This window comes from Vipera ursinii (assembly GCF_947247035.1).
Source record: "Vipera ursinii genome assembly, chromosome: 3".
Classification (NCBI taxonomy): domain Eukaryota; kingdom Metazoa; phylum Chordata; class Lepidosauria; order Squamata; family Viperidae; genus Vipera; species Vipera ursinii.
The window spans coordinates 168,365,912-168,383,542 of NC_139516.1; the positions used below are offsets into that span (position 1 = coordinate 168,365,912).

The following is a 17,631-nucleotide window of genomic DNA, read 5'->3' on the forward strand; positions in this document are numbered from 1 at the left end:
TTGGGAACATTACATGCAAGGAAATGAAGTACAGTATATGTACTGAAAGCGATTAAAAATCTTATAATATCTATTATTTTTAATTTACCAAACAAGAAACTTGGCCTGAGAAACCATTACATGTCATGAAGAATGACAGCATAAATGATTGTTTCTCTCCCTATCATTATCAGATATGAATAAACTGAATATCTTACAAATACAGTTGTGGCATTGCATATTAATGCTGCTTTTACACTTCAGGGCTGGATCTATTACTGCAAACTAAAGTAATGAACATAAAATCTTCTAAGGTGCTGAATATTTGTGATGTGGCAATCTTCATAAATATGGTGTTTGTTTAAATGTAAGTTTGGCACATAATATTTAAACTGAGGACAATGATTTTAGAACGATAATGAGACATCATGAGACTACTTTGAAGTCCATCTCTTAAGCTACATTTTCACTTCAATTGCAAGCTTGGTAATAGCAGTGATCCCAAATAGAGAAAAAAAAGCCAGGAAGTAAGAGACTATGGGAAGTTCAGGTTGCACATAGTTGATCCAATTCTCCATAAGTTGCCACTACTTTTCTTTTAAATTATGTTTGTATCTGCAGATTTATATTCATTGGGGAGTTTTTAAAACAAATTGATCTGCTGCTTGCACATATAGTTTGATCCTAAATAACACAATTTGTTACACATAATGCAATTAATTTTAACAACTGCAAGTCAAGTCAGATTCATAAAACAACAGAGTAAAAACCTGTAGCAGTCCAACCTACTGTTCTCAATCAGAATTTAACTATTTATAAATTAAATATCATGATCTAATTCAGATTTTTAAAATTCTGTTATGTGGAAACCTAGTGTACCATGACATCTACAGCTGATGAATGAGATCATCCAACAATATGGGAAGATATATCACATATTTCCACTCTAACCCAACTGATATATTGAAGGTGTTTCTTGGTGTGTGGAGACTGGGAGTTTGGGGAAGAAAAGGCTTCTACTCAACCCTAGCAAGACTACATGGTTCTGGTTCTTGGCACTTTCCATCTCTTAATCCAGATTGGGCTGCACTATTCAAGTAGAACCAGTGCACAATTTGAAGGTCCTCCTTTTCAAGAACAGGCCAGCTTTTTTGCATAACTTCACAATGTGTACCAATTGCACGCTTCGAGATCAGAAACTCTGCACACAATCATGGCTTAGTCAACTCTCAAGTGGATTACTGCAATGTATTTTACCATTCCATTACTCCTGAAGAGCTTCTGGGAACAGTGGATGGTTCAAAAATGTGGTGTGGTGAGCAGTTATAAGCATTCGTCAGTGTAACACCTCTCTTATTTGAACGGAATTGGCTGTTAGTATGTTTCAGGGTTCAATTCAAGATGCAGGTGGTCCCCAGAACACTCTTCACACATTGAGCTGGGTTATTTGCCTCTCCACCAAACACTTCTACCTTTCCCATTAGATTTGGCAGGACAGGCATACTTCTGGTCCTGTTGGTTAAGAAATGTCTTCTTGTGAAAACCCAGGAAGTGTGGGTTTTGCAACATTATCCCCTGGATTACATTGGTCTTGATCATACAAGACATTTGCAAAGCTATAAAGACATAGTTGTGTGCTTAAGTACAGGAGTTGGGTTGTCAGAGCCTGTGAAATGGTTATATTAATCGTTGATTAGCCACAATTGGCTGCTAGCTATGTGTTTTTCTATGTGGCTATTTCTTAATAGTTGTTAGCCACCTGACTTAAATTAAATTAAAAAAATTCACTTGAATACAAGGTTAAACATTAGCAATTTTTCTGGAATACAACAAAAATGGTGAATCAGTGAAAAGAGCCATGGATGACATTTTTTAGATTAGAGTTTTTGTAATTTTTAAGTAATAGATTTTGTGATCTAAAATATTTTTGAAAATCCTTGATGTAGTCCATTTGTTGCAAATTAAAATATGTGCAACATGAAACACATCAGATTTCTTAATATGTAGATTTGAGATAGTTCAATTTGGCCACTTTCTTTCATGTAGAAATAATCCTAAACTACCTTTCTGAATTACATATACAAATCAGAAAAAATTGCATCTTAACAATATTAAATTAAATATATTTTACAGAAGTACAGAAGTGTTGAAGTTGTTTTTAGTTTGAAAATATTATTTAGTCAATTTGGAAAAGGAAAGTCAAAAATCAAGTCATTTAGACTATTTAGTATTTCAATTTTTAAAATCAGTTGCACAGAAACTTCTAATTTTGATATACTGTCGAATAAGTTCCTTTGGACAAATTAGCTAGGTTCTTTAAACACAACCATTGTAGACTAATATCACATGCATATACCGAGGCTTTGAATAGATAAATTTTGCCATTAGAAAAATATTGGTATTTATAGAAATCTATCCTTAATTTGCTTTCCTCATTTAACATCAGGAGCTAGTTTAGTAGTCAATGTGCCATCTGCTCATGCTTAACTTGGCAAATACATACCTTCACAACAGTTACCAACCCATCATTGCTATTTGGATCGGTACGAATGATAAACCGGCCTGTGGGATCACCACTTGTCGTTCTGTAGACTGCATTCCAAGCAGGTGTGTGTGGTTGATCTTTATCTGTCACAGTTAAATTAGCTACTATAACATCCACTCTGTTTTCAGGAACTTCACCATAGAACTAAAAATATGAAGCATACATACATACTTATGTACAAGATGTCAGCTCAGTATCCATGAAATATTATCATGTTGTTTCTCTGCTGAAGCACTGAAGATCCTTCATGTTTCTAAATTATTATCTTCATTCAGAAATACTATCCTTGGGAACATTAGTTAATATTTTAAAGGAATTAATGCCTCTCTGACTCTAATGAGCTAGACCAGCCTTCCTGAGCTTGCCCAGATAAGGAAGGTTACAATTCTAGGGATCATGGATTGAAACTCTTGATACAGAACAAAAAAAAAATCAAGTATATGTTTTTGTTCATTAGGCAAACAGTATAATTTAGGTATCATTTCCTTATTTGGAGCTTTAGGTAGCAAGTAATCCTAATTCATTGATCCATAGTCATTTTTCAGACTGAAAATCACACTCGATCACAAAAAGTTGGTAGAGCCAGGAAAAAATAATCATGCATTTAATATACAAAGAATTACTTCAGTAAACAATACATACATTTAATTCAATGACTATTTGTATATGTAATGTTGTTTTTATATATTCGATATTATAGTGCAATAATGGTTAATACTATCTTATTGAAGTCAGATAAATTCACAGAACAGCTAATACAGCCTGATTCCATCGATTTAGAGAGGATGCAAATATGGAACAGAAGTTCTCATAAGTCAGAAACATATTTAGTCTACTAAGCAAGCAAGTAAGAAGTATTCACATTCTACATCCCTTTTCTTTACTGCATACTTACAATCATGGCAGTGAACTCTGGGGGATTGTCATTGATATCTGTCACTGTGATGACAGCAGTTGCCGTGTTTGAAAGACCGTATGTTGGATTTCCTTCCATATCTGTAGCTTGAATTATTAATGTATACTGTTGTACTTTCTAAAAAAAAAGCACCACCACAAGATGACAGACAAAGCCAACATTCCAAGGGGTTAGCAAGTATTCAATAAAGAGATTTTTTTTATGATGCAGTGAATTTATCACATTGCTCATTTCTATTAATGTCACTTAAACTGATACTGGATTTGTAATAATTAAGAATGAACAACCCTAAATTCCAAGTGTTGTTTTCTTGCTTTATTTGGTAGCATTTGGGGAAAACTATATCTAAGAGTAGCTTTTTTAATACAGGCAATAATCAACTGAAGAGCACTTTTTGAAAATATGGAGTATCATTTTAAAAACACAAATGCTGTGCAACAGTCAAAACTAAAGTAGGTTGGGCTTTGTTATCATTTGTTTTTAAAATAAGGCTCATAAGAACTAAGCATGGGAAGGCACAGGAAGGCACATTCTTGGCAAATGATTCAAAATGCCAAGGCTTTGTGGTGAGGGGAACTGGAGGGTAACGGTGGCAACAACTTTTCCACATCACTATGGAAACCAGTGGAGGCAAGGATAAGAGAAACTAGTCCCAAACTATTTTTTTTAATGTTAAACATTAGGAACCAGATAGCTCTTCTTTTTAAATGGCACAGCTAGCTTTCTTTTTTGGTTAAAAAAAAAGAGCCTTTAGTGGTGGGGAAGTGTGGTCTTAAAGCATTGTTGGAATGAAGCCAAAGACAGAGGAACACATTCTTCCCTAAGAAGAGAAATTCTCTTACTTCAGGAATTAAATTGTTTGAAAATAATTAATACATTTTATGATGCATTTACTTGCAACTTCTTGGTAATGTATCTGATATGATACGTTATCAGTTATAAAAGAAATATTATTTTCCTCAGTATTTTAAAAATTAAGCATCCTAATATTTCTTAGACTGAAATAGAGATATTAATGCATATAGTTCACCATTTTCTACGAAGAAAACTAATAAAGATAGGGCTTTTTTTTGGATGGTGCCTTAAAATGTTACAGCCCTGAATAGTTTTTTTGATATAGCTAAATTTGGTATATATTTATAAGAAGAATGCAATTCCTGGAGAATCAGATTTTTAGAATGATGCTCTTATGTATTTCATTTCATAAAGTAACATAAAAAACAAATTTGTTTTCTGTACAGAGAAACTTTTTAAAGATGCCCTAATGAGCATCTAAGTTTAAGGAAAACCAAGTTTTTTAAAGAAATCTTTTACATTTCAAGATTTAAATTGATTATTCTATCATATTGATGGGTTACACTGGTTGCCAGAATTAGGTGCAATTCAAGATGTTGGTTGTCACCTTTTAAAGCCCTTCATGGACTTTAAGTTAGTTGAGGGACTATTTTCTCCCAGTTACTTCTACCTTTTCAATCCAGTCTGGCAGGATGGGCAGGTCCAATCAGCCAAGGAATATCAGCTGGCAGGGATTGAAAGACATGCCTGTCATAAACTCTACATCTGGAACATCCTCCCTCCCGAGTTAGGATGGCCCTGAACCTGTTGGCTTATCAGACTGGCTGTGTGCCCAGGCATAAGTTCCCGAATGTATAAAGGACTCTATTTCTTAGTTATGTTTGCACAACAGATTATAATATATTTTGCTGCTATTTGTATTTCTTTCTTGTATCATGTTTCAATTATTTTAATTGACTTTATGATTTTTACCACCCAGTCACTGGTTTCATATGGGAAGCTATACAAATTGATTGATGAATGAATGAACAAAATCAGTAATGAGATGCAATTTTTTTCTCTTCGGAAGATTATTTTTTATGTCTGGGGAGAAAAGAGGTAAATAGTAAACTTGATCTCATTTATGGAGGTAATCTTTTCTTAATTTATTGGAAGGACAGTCCTGATGGTTATAGAGGTATGGGTGGTTTTTTCTGATTAAAAGGTTTATTAAAATCTGTTAAAAGTTATTATACATGATTTTTTTTAATTTGCCATATGTGCACACAAAAGGGGGAGGGTGGACTGTATTTGGGGCACACAAAATCAATGCAAGATCCTGAGAGATTCCAGAGAATCACAGGGTCCAAAATGGAGTCAAACCCATCATATGACTTGCTTGTCCTAAGATTTAAGCAGAAGCCAGAAAGAAACTAAATGTTAAAAATATCTATATCTACACTGACAGAGAGAGGGAGAGGGGGAAATGAAATATCAATTATTTGTTTTTCAACCTCCTAATACAGATTCAGAATCAGCCACTCATCTAAGACAAACAAATTTAAAATGTGTGATGCCAGTCCTGTCTCACCTCTCTGTCAAGTCCTGCCGCAACTGTGATAATGTCACCTGTTTCATTGTTGATTGTAAACATATTTGAAGAAGGGGTGCTTGGGGCTTGTGACAAGATTCTGTATCTCAGCATTCCATTCAAAACGTTGGGATCATCAGCATCAATAGCAGTGACAGTCATCACATAGGTGCCTAATGAAAGAATCAATAATCCTCCGAATTAAACTTGGGTCTTGCTAAGGCACTTTGAAGCATCAGCCTTGGTTTAAATATTTACTTCCTCTGACAAAACACATCATATTCCTTCAAATCAAGCATTTTCCTAAGGCTTGTAATTAATAAGGAATAGTAAAGAAAAAGCCATGTGTTTATAAAATATCAAAATTTACCTACTGCTGAAGCAAAAGTAAACTATTGTGTTTAAATTGTTGCTTCATTGACCTAGCTTATAGAAAATGAACCCCAATATTGTAGTAAGACAATAAGTAAAAGTGACCATTTAAACTGCAGATTTTTGAATCAGTAAGAGCTTTTGGCATGTGATGAGATATAATCTGTTTTGCAAAAATCCATGAAAGAACATACCAATTAAAGATGGTATAACCTCTAATATACACTTGGGACAAATCTGACCATGCTCCAGGATTGAGAATTAAAGGATAGAAGAGTAAACATTTATTCAGCATAAAATTTCAAATGAAGTCTGGCATACTGAAGGAGGAAGAAAATGATCAAACTCTATTAAAATCCATATAAATCACTGGATTTGGGGGGGGAGGATCCACATTAAAAAAATCCATACTTTAGTTTGTTCAATTTACATCAGAATGCACTGCATACATACATCATAAATTATTTTCACCAACAAGAGCTAATCAGAAATTTGTTTATCCAAGTCAGAAACAAATGTCTGCAGCCAGGTTCGTTGTAGAGTTGACACTTGTGAAATTGTACAGATTCTCTCTGGATCTACTTGATTACTATAAATCTTTTAAATTTTCCTTTTAATATAATTTCACCATCCACTCAGGCATACAATTTGTCTACTGAAGTTTTATGAAAAATACTGTATATATCTTAGTTCTCTTTAATTCAATATTTTCTTTCAAAATAACAACTTGGTATCCAAAACCCAAATTTAAGTACTCAAACTATGATTCTGAGTTTTTTGAATATTGAAGTTGCTAATATATTTTCTGGACAATATAGCATCCCAGCAATTTATAAGAAATCAACTTTAGATGCCCAGATCTACATGTATAGTCTACATCTCTCTATGCCACAGCAATGTATTCGTTAAATTTCTATCCAAATGTTATTCTAAAAACTAAAGACATAAATGTAATAATCTTACTGTTTATTGCCATGACTATAGATTTTTAAATTTAATGTAGGAATGCATGTGCATGCATTAAAAAAGGAGAAAACATAATGGCTGAGTGTAGGAGAAAGGGAAGGGAAATGCTATTAGACTTTCAACAATCTGTAACAATAGACTGTATCAATAAAGCATGTTTCCAATCAAGTTGCCTAATCTTGATCCTTCTCAATGGGCTGATAAAACTGCATAAAACAGCAAGACAGTTCTCACATCTATGCTTTCTTCCTGCATCTCCTTCAATTGCAGAATTATATTATAACATAATACAGTTGATTTTATAGGGACGCGTGGCTCAGTGGGTTAGGACGCTGAGCTTGTCGATCAGAAGGTCGGCAGTTTGGTGGGTCAAATCCCGAGTGCCGCGTAACAGAGTGAGCACCTGTTACTCATCCCAGCTTCTGCCCACCTAGCAGTTCGAAAGCATGTAAAAATGCAAGTAGAAAAATAGGGACCACTACGGTGGGAAGGTAACAGCGTTCTGTGTGCCTTTGGCATATAGTCATGCCGGCCACATGACCACGGAGACATCCTCGGACAAGCGCTGGCTCTTCGGCTTTGAAACAGAGATGAGCACTGCCCCCTAGAGTCGGAAACGACTAGCATGCATGTGCAGGGGAACCTTTACCTTTACTTTTACAGTTGATTTGCTAGTCAGGCTACTGCAAAAAGATAGAAAATCTGTTCCACTTATGGATACAGCTTTATTTGCTAATACACAGGACATAGTTAAAGAATTTTTGGAATGTTTCTTGACTTAAGATTCAGAAATACAATCAAGAAATTCTTTGTTTCAATTATCTCACTAGATGATTTTAGGCCCACTGTTCTTCCCTCATCATATTTGCAGCATGATGATAATAATAGTATATTAAGAGTCCTTTTTAACATTACAATAACATAATAAAGCTTTGAATATACCAATGTTACACCTATATTAGGGTTTTTTCCCACACTACATGCCATCCATTTCTAAATCTGCTTCTTTCTACCATAATTCACTAGTATGTTACATTTAAAACACACAAGAGTATTACCACAAAATGTGGAGTCAAGGATCAATTTTCTAATAATCAGAATAAGAATAAACAACAAAAAATAAACAGCAACACCATTAAACAACATCTACCTATTCCATATCCTTGGGAAGTACTCAATAGGTGGTAAAAATGCCAGATCTGGCATATTACGTGACCAACCATAACAACAAAAGATCTGGAAAGCATTTGGACAAAATAGGAATGCATGGCTCATAATTACAAAATGTTGCATTAAGTGGAACTGTGCATATATTACAATTATATATTTAGCCATGCTAAATCCTTGGGAAGGATTGGACAGTCCAAATCAAGCCAGAATTATCTGGTAGACTGTGTCTAAATATAACATAATATCATCACTACCAAAGCCATCATCATCTCTACAACTAAACATGGAAGAGAAACAAATATCAATTAATTAAAATTTATAAAATTATAAAATATATTACAAAACTAGACAATTGTAATTCTATAGGATAATAACATACCAAACAGATATGTACAATAAAAAGAATACATGAAGTAGATCATTTAACATGTCAAATTTGTACATAAGTATTAATTATCCCATAATTATGTTTATTTTTTACTGTCAACACCAGGAAACATGAAATTTCAGATATCTGAATCAAGATCCAGATCTGATTTCTTCTGTGGACAAATTTGTTCTGTGTCAAATCAAGTGAATTAAATTAAGCTATTTTGAGTCAGTGAAGAGAGATATTAAGAAGCAGCTTTGGAAAGCTCTGTCTCCTCCCAGTACAAATGCAGTTGATTAACTGAAACTTGTAGCCAATTCTCTTTATTGAGACAAATACAATTTAACTTTTATGTATTGTCTTAAGTGTTAAGTTAAATGTTTAAAAGGCTCTACAATATTAAAATATATATAGTATATAAAATAAATGACTCCGTCTCTAATATTTTACCTGGTTTTGATCCTTCTGGGACTGTCCCATTCCAAACCTGATGTAGGAATTCAGGTCTATTATCATTCATATCAATGACATTAATAACAATATCAATGGGATTTTCCACCTGGTTCCCATTTACATCTACAGCATGTGCCCTTAGCTGCAAAAGATATTTTAAAAAAATAAATCAGAAAAACCTGCAACAGTTATCATCAGACAAGGTAATTGTTGTTGATGGCAGGACATTTTAAACAGAATCAACTAACTTGATTTATTTTGTCTTCTTTTGTCATCCTCTTTTGGTCATTTCAGACACTTGAAAACAGATTTTAAAAAGTAATATCCTGAATTACCAAAATCCCATAATGCCTAAAAGTAGCAAGACATTTCTAAGCAGTAAAAAATATGTTATCCTGGAAGGGAGAAAGGGTGGAAAGAAGGAAGGAAAAAAGGAACAGCAGAAGCAGGAGGAATTAGCTAAAGGTAGAAATTTTTTTCATATTATCATAATGCTATAATGAAAATAATTAAATGAGACTATTTCACTTTTCAGTTTTTAATATTCATCAAACATGAAATGTTTTTTCTAGTAATCCATTTATCCATGCATCTTCTTATCTGTTTTCTCTTCTGCAATTAATTTCAACCCCAAAGGTGTTTATATTTAAATTGACTAGATGCAATTTAAAAAAAAATATCTCATGGTAGATTTATTTTTTTATTTCTGAAATAACTGTCACCATTTAATACTCATATAAAGCTTCACATCAAAAACATTTTTTCTAAATTATGTGATTGAATTTGTAACTGGAAATTGAAAGAAAATATAATAGAGTTTCTCACTTTGCTTCTTTTGTCTATTTCATTAAATCAAATCTGAGTTGTTAATTCCATTTACATAATTTTAAATCTTAAACTGAGAAAGTAATTCTAGATACGATCTTTGATTTTAAACTTTATTTTCTTAGTTAATTAAAAACTTACATGAAAAGAAGCAATTTGCTCCCGATCTAATGGTTTTGTCACTGATAGTTGACCTGAAATGGGATTGATGATGAAGATGCCAGTTGGAGGCTGATCAGCTCCTGGACCAGTAACGCTGTATCGCAGGGAAAGGCTTTTATCACGATCAGATCTGATCTACATACCAAGAAGATGGTGAGTTCATTAAATATATTCAGAACTACTAGATGCTTAAAAAAACTATCAGTATGCACATGCATGCATACCCCATAACAGCCATAGAAATCATTTACATTTTCTTATCTAGCTTTTTGTTGTAATTGTAAAAATCAGCAAGGTAACTTTTTTTAAGTGAACTGCATTGGACATCTTACTAATAAAGGGTACTGCTGGCACCTGTAATCTACACAATGCCTAATATATATTTATATATTTATTACTTTCAAAGGAAATCCTCCCATAGTTAACAAAACTGCCTGTTCTGCTAGAAAGCACGACACAACTGGAAAATGTTCCTTCCACCAAAGAAACTGCATTATAATAGTTGGCTGTATATTCAGACAGTGCTGAGCAAAGATTCTACAGTATTCCATACATCATCAGACAGTCCATGCAAAGAGGACTAAAGCAGATAGCTTGGTCGATGTTTTTGATGTTTGATAGCCATGGCCTGACTTGATCAGTATTGTTGAAAGAGGAATCAATGCAATAACAAGCAGTAGTGGTGATAGAAAGTCTTAATGAAAGTTTATTTTGTTCAACAACAGCTTTTGTAGGTTTCTCTTAGGCCAACTCTTTCTGATCTTTTATTATTTAAATATAAAAGCAATATTTATTTATGAAATTGATATGCCTCCTATGTCACAATCCAGAGACTCATACCAACAATCATTCAATAATTTTTTTTGATTGAATGTAAAATATGTGTGTATCATTACTTTAAAGCCATTTGAGGGAAGAACCATACAAATCTGAATGTTGTTATCTCCATAAATGACATCATTTTACAAATGTGATATCATTTTTCAAATGACATATATTAAAGCAAATGAATAAAGGACTTTCTCCTTTATTTTGAAATAATACCTAGAAGAAAATGTTGTTGGTTATATGCAAAGTCCATTAAACGGGTATTGTTAATCTGAAGGTTTACTGTATAACAATTTGTCTTTTACATTCTATCAGAATTTAGTATCCTTTTGATTTTTTAAAATCTGTGCAATTGTATTTATCACATTGATAAGCTATTAATAGTATACCTGGACAAACAGAGACAGCTTTATCTTATTCTTTCATATTTCTTCTCTTTTTCTATTGCCAGTATAGTACACATAATACTGAGAGTATAATAGGACTACTCTATTAAGGTTTCTACTGAGGAAGAATTGTCTAGGAATACAACAAAAATTCTCATGTTTGGTTTATTTTCTTCCTTTACATGTAAATAACCTGGTTTCATTTTTTATAAGAATACCTGGATTTTTTTTATCTCAGCTCTTTGATAAAGAAAATCATTATTAAACTCCTTCAGCAACACTCTTGTGTTCTCTGCCTTACCCTAACTAATTCCTGAGGAAATGGCCCTCTGGAGTTTTCTGGCAAATTGATTGGAGGGATAACCCAATCTCTTTTCTGTCTTTGCAGATGGCCACTGTGATGTCTAGGAAATACAATGTCTTCCATTTTCTTTTGTTCCTTGCAATTATAGATAATGAAAATTAGTACAGATTAATTGCTTAAGTTTTTTCAAATAGAAAGCAGCATAAATATTTAAATACATTTACATAATGAACAAAGATTTAAACGATATAAAATAAGGCTTCCAAAGACAATGTATAACCCCCAAATTTACAAAATGACATGACATGGAATAAGAAAAAAGATCTATGTAATACCTACTTTGTTTTCTATTAGAAGTCTCTAGAAAGAAAGTGGAGTTTTAAGCAATTTATTAGAACTTCGTTCTATACCTTATACTTTTTATGTTCCACCTACAGCCTAGTTAAGATTATTGCATATTTAACAGTATGCCTTTAGATATTTTTCATTAGCTACAGTTCAGGTAATGTGGTACTGTACATTAAATTTAAACCTGGGTGTGCTAAAATATAATTTGAGTTTCTAAGGAAGTTTAATACATAGTAGTAAGGACTGTCTCAAATATTTATGATCCTATTAAATCCCATAGAATTAATGTTGTAATTATTTTAAACCTATGTCAGCCATGATGGATGCTGTAGATGGCCTACTTTACACAGTAGGTATTAATCTCTGCAGGGTGTCAACAATTCTCTGCATCTGTAAGCATTCTGGCTTTTGGTTCTTGACGCTTGCAGATTGCTAGCTTGCTTATGCATATGGTGAAAACAAAGAGACATATTTCTTCAATCTTTTAAAACAATTCTCGGTCTTTTCAGTTAAATGTGGAATAAGAAAAATAATGGCTTCTTTTTACACTATGGAAGCCAGATGTTTTCAACAATAATAAATAATCTTAAATATCTTACATAAGATAATCTAATAGGAAAAGATAAAGGGCACGTGCAGCATTAAGGTAATTTATCGGTAAATAAATAGAAATGTATTTTATTTGTTTGAAAGATATGTTGACCTTTAAACAAAGTTTTAGTGAGCATGCTCAGGACCAGAATTAAGAGTCCTAGAAAAAATATCGAGTATTTATTTATATACATATGCAAGCCCAGCTATATAGTTGGTGATGCTTTTAATGAGCTAGAAATGCAAAATAACAAATTAAGTTTAAGCTGACCCACCAAACCAAATGCATTCAATCAACCAAGTAGCTTTGCCCGGCAAGAATTTTAAAGTATTTCTCCCCCAATTTATACAGTTCCCCAAAATATGAAATAGCAAACAACTTACTAAGTCCTACTCAATGCACACAAATAGGTATATCTGAGACCTTGTTTAAAAGACTGGGCATGCTTATGTTATGTAAAAACATGGTGGGAAAAATATGATATCCTAGCTGAACAGCAAGTTCTGTGACTGCATAAATATGATTACAGGTTTGGAGAAGTCACAGTCCAGCAAACACCAATGCAAATTCCAATTCCCTGAAAAAGGCAAGATTACCAGCATGAAAGTTTTCATTATTATAAGCCTTTGCCCAAGTTCAGGAGCTATCTCTTGATTATTTAAATGCAAATTCATTCTCTGTTCCATGTTGGCATATCAATATAAATCAATTTCATGAATGAATCAAATCCATGTTTTTTTATATATACCTATAATGGTTAATTTTATTGTGTACATTTCTATTGACATAAATTATCCAGTATATTTTTTAGAAGAACAAATAGCAGAATACCAAACAATGCACATATTCAATGCTTACTGGCAGCAAGACTGAGAAAGATTTCTTTCCAGCTTGGCTGAGAGCACTTCACACAAGAGGAAAGCTCCTTTCTCTAAAGTGGCAGTAGAGTCATGAATAATTTACACACATGCAACCCCAACATTTTATTACTGAGGCACAAAGCAGACCAAATACTTTCTGCCAGAATTGCTTTTCCTGTTACATTTGTAAATCTGAAGTTCCAATGTTATAAAATGTGACTGATGGGTCTGAAAAGCAAATTGCTTACTTATTTATTTATTATATTTGACATTCCAATTTAAATTTCTACCTTTTAAAAATGTACTCCCACACAAAGCCAAATTTCAAATGCAAATAACTTTCATATTTTCAGTGAGATGGGATAATAGAAAAATGTATTTTGAAAATTAATAATATTTTAACACATAAAATTAGGCAAAAATAAAAAAAGATAAAATTATGAACCCCATTCTCATATATGTTTCTAAAATATATTAAGACATTTTACCTTTACAGAATCCTTTGGATCAAGACCTATTTTTATGATCACTTGCCACTGTTCTTTTGTTTCTTTGTCACTGGCATACAGGAAAAATTCAGTAGGTTCTGGAGAAAGCTGAAAGCTTCTAGCTGCATATACCACACCATCATCACCAATTCTGAAATCTGCTGGTGCGCTGCTTTCAAAATGGACTTTTCTGTGTGCTTCACAGCTTCTAAATCTTACTGCAAATACATAAAACACAACATCTATAATGAAAAAAGTTTAAAAACCCTGATATTCTGGATAATTTGTTGAATATAACTCAACTCTAATGTTGGTTCATTTTAAAAGACTGTTTGCAAGAAATATGTCAATGAATCAATAGCTAAATGAAAACAAAGCAAAATTTTTAATTAAGATCTTCCACTGGTTTTTTTTAAGCAAGCCCTGGTACATTAAGCTTAGTTTTTAATAGTATATGTTTTTTTATTTGTTTGATAACCAAACAAGGCATTATATAATAATTGTTTTATCACTACTTTCCAATTTTTCTCCAAGTATTTCTGAAACGTTTGCCTTCTACCTTTTCTGCTCTACAATATGAAAGCCTTAGAATTGGTCTCTTATGGACCATTAACTTGCAAATCCCAGATTACAACAAAGTAAAATATGAGAAAGAAATACTTTAGACATATATACTATCTTTTAGGATATTACTAGATAGATTAAAAGAAGTTTCCTTAAAATCTGACATTATGAGATTTTATTATGTAGAACATAAAAAGTAAATTTTATGCACATTTCATATAATTAGTAACATTTCTATTATGGATCACATGAGCTCAAAGATGACCTACCCAGGTTATAGATAAGTTATTATATTGAGTCTATAATTACAGTAATAAGTTGCTGTGTTGTAAGTCAAGGCACCCATGTGACCAGAAGTAATTTTACAGCCTTTTTCACTGTAAAGAGAGCATGGCAGTGGTTAAACAAACCCATTCATCTGAATGAACATTTTTTTGCTGCAAACCAGTAAAAGAAAACAACCATCAGGAATTGTGGCCATGTGACCTGGAATGCCATGACCAGTCATAAAGCAAAACAGCCCAATATATGGTCACGTGACCAAGGAAAGGTCCATATATGATGGCTTGGGGTGCTTCTTTATGGCCATAAGGTGCCCAATCCCCAGTCCGTGGACCATGGCATGCCAGCAACCGGGCCGCACAAACAAGCAAAGCCCCATCCGTGGGATGCAGGTAGCACACAAAACCACACACACTCTGGTCGGTGGAAAAACCTCTCTCCACGGAACTGATACCTAGTGCGCAAAAGGTTCGGGACCTCTGCCATAATTCACTTGTTGCTACTCCCATTATATTTACCACAATTCAATGAATCTGTTTTTTTTTTTGTCCTGGATCTTTTCTTGTAAATCATCCCTTAGAAGGAGAGACTTAAGAAGCAAGTGGACTCTTGGCACCTGATTGCTGGCTCATTATAGGGTTGAAATGAAAAATAGACTGTGGCCCATGAATGTGTGGAAGTTGTGGCATATAACTCAGCTGACAATCAATGACTTCCAGATCATACTCAGAAATGCAGTTCTACCCCAAACAATTTTGGGTTTTCCACAGCTCACCTTAGTTGTAAATAATATCGCTGATTCTCCCTCAACAAATACTAAATTTTAATTAAAAACATTCTTGAAAATTCAGCTTAACATTATTTCACATATTCTGACAAAAGCAGACCGACATCTATAGTACAGTACCTTACATGACTGATTATGAGCTCCGGAGCAACCAGCTCTGAGGTGGCAAACCTATGGCACGCATACTACAAGTAGCACGCAGAGCCGTTCCTGTGGGCATGCGTGCCATTGCCGCAGAGGGAAGCGGGCCCGGGCTGCTCCCCTCCCCCTCTCCACGTGCACTAGCGCTTTCGCTTTCTTTCTCTGCATCGGGAGTCAGGGAGCAGCTGCAAGAACTGGGTGGGGAGAGGTGAGAAGCCACAAGCAGCGCACAGAAAGAGGTGTCGAGATGAGCTGGTGGCATGGCTTGGCACAGCTACACCGGGAAACTCCAGTGCCCTGGACTTGCAAGTGAGCTTCGGTGCTCCCCAGGTGGTGGCAGCAAGGCGATCTGTGCGGGGGTTGGGGGGAAATGGCAGCGGCCAGTTTTGGCGTGGCACGGCTGTTTGCCTCCACCCAGAGGCAAAAAGCTGCATTGTGTGTCATGGCAAATGTCCAGTTTTGGCATGGCACAGCTGCTGGCCTCTGGCCAGAGGCAAACAGCCGCCTCGCACATCATGGCAAATGGCTTGTTTTGGCTTGGCGCGGCTGCTGGCCTCCGTCTAGAGGCAAACAGCCACCTCATGGCAAATGGCTGGTTTCAGCATGGCGTGGTTACTTGCCTCCGGACAGAGCAAACAGCCGCCTCACGCATCATGACAAATGGACAGTTTCAGCTATAGCTTTGGTGGCTCTGTGGGAAGAGCTGCGAGGTTCTCTGACAGCTTTGCCTACAGAACTACCAAAGCAGCAGATGCCAGGCCGGGGAGGGCCCAAATTTGGCATCCCGGGGCTGTCCCAGAAATGGCAAGGGACCGGCCCCTCCTGCCCCAGCCCACCCCAACCTGGCTGGGTGCCCTCCCAGTGCACACACAGGAAACGGCCAGTGCTCGGGGGCTGGTGGTTTGCAGCAGCAGCTGCAGCTCATTTGCCTCACCCCGCCACAGCCCACCCCTCCCAGCCTCGCTTGGCCATTCACTGCTTTGCTGGACCTCTTCTCATCTGGCTCTGCTGCACCACATCTTTCCTCACTTAGGCCTTGGTGTTCTGTAAGCCTAGCACCCCAGGGCACGCCTGGCCTGTGGGATGAAAGGTGGGAGCACAAGCCGAGCATCGGCCGGCTCTCATTTGCCCTCTCCGCCACGTTGTAGGGCCGGAGAGGGGAATGCAGCAGTCATGCAGAGCTGCAGCCTGGAACTGTTGGCAACGTGTGGTGGCTGGAGAGAAAGGGTGAGAAGGAGAAGAAAGCAGGAAGGGTTTCTCTGTGTGTGTGAAAGAGCGAGAGCCAGGAGGGGAAGAGGAGGAAGCTGAGGTGTTCCCTTCTCTTTTTTTTAACCTCCTTCCACTGCATTCAGGTACAGCTGGAGGAAAAGGGGGAAAAGGGGGAGAAAGCAGGGGGAGCTTTTGTGTGTGAGGGAGAAAGAGAGATTGAGTCAGCAGGGAAGCTAAAAGTATGGGGAAAGGAAAGTGTTGCAGAGTAAGCAAACTTATAAAAAGGTGATCTCTCTGCGTAGGGGAGGTGGTGTGCCTGCAGGTGAGAGAAGAAACTCATAGATTGGCTTTGTGGTCTATTCTTGCTCCTCTCCTTCCTAAAACCATAGAACTCTTTGGATTGAATGGGAAGTTAAGAGGAATTGGCATGAGTTGAAATTAAAAGGTAGTTTTAAAGAGTCCTGATTCCCCTTTAATATCATCTCTCCCCCACCCCTTTACTATCATCTCTTCCCCCACCCTCTTTAATATCAGTGAGGCTCCTCCAGTGGACCATGCCCCGGAGCTCACCCAGGTCCCATCCCCCCTCCGCCGGAGACCCTCAGATCCATCTCAGTCCTGTCCAGCCCCGTACAAGTGTCCCTGACGTGAGTGATGTCGAGCTGGCCATGCCCACCCATTAGGCCCTGCCTACCCAGTGGACCACCCCTATCCAGCAC

At 35.8% G+C, this 17,631-nt stretch overlaps 1 protein-coding gene across 1 annotated transcript in view; it reads right to left on the reverse strand.

Moving 5' to 3' along the window:
* The window catches only part of CDH2 (cadherin 2), a gene marked incomplete at both ends in the record, with an annotated part of 140,200 nt that overhangs the window by 21,117 nt on the left and 101,452 nt on the right, over window positions 1-17,631 (reverse strand). Inside the window, 7 exons of the mRNA XM_083361193.1 lie at window positions 2,483-2,668; window positions 3,420-3,557; window positions 5,806-5,978; window positions 9,134-9,278; window positions 10,103-10,258; window positions 11,639-11,776; window positions 13,930-14,147. Coding sequence (XP_083217319.1) covers window positions 2,483-2,668; window positions 3,420-3,557; window positions 5,806-5,978; window positions 9,134-9,278; window positions 10,103-10,258; window positions 11,639-11,776; window positions 13,930-14,147 — 1,154 coding nt within the window. The remainder of the gene's footprint in view (window positions 1-2,482; window positions 2,669-3,419; window positions 3,558-5,805; window positions 5,979-9,133; window positions 9,279-10,102; window positions 10,259-11,638; window positions 11,777-13,929; window positions 14,148-17,631) is intronic.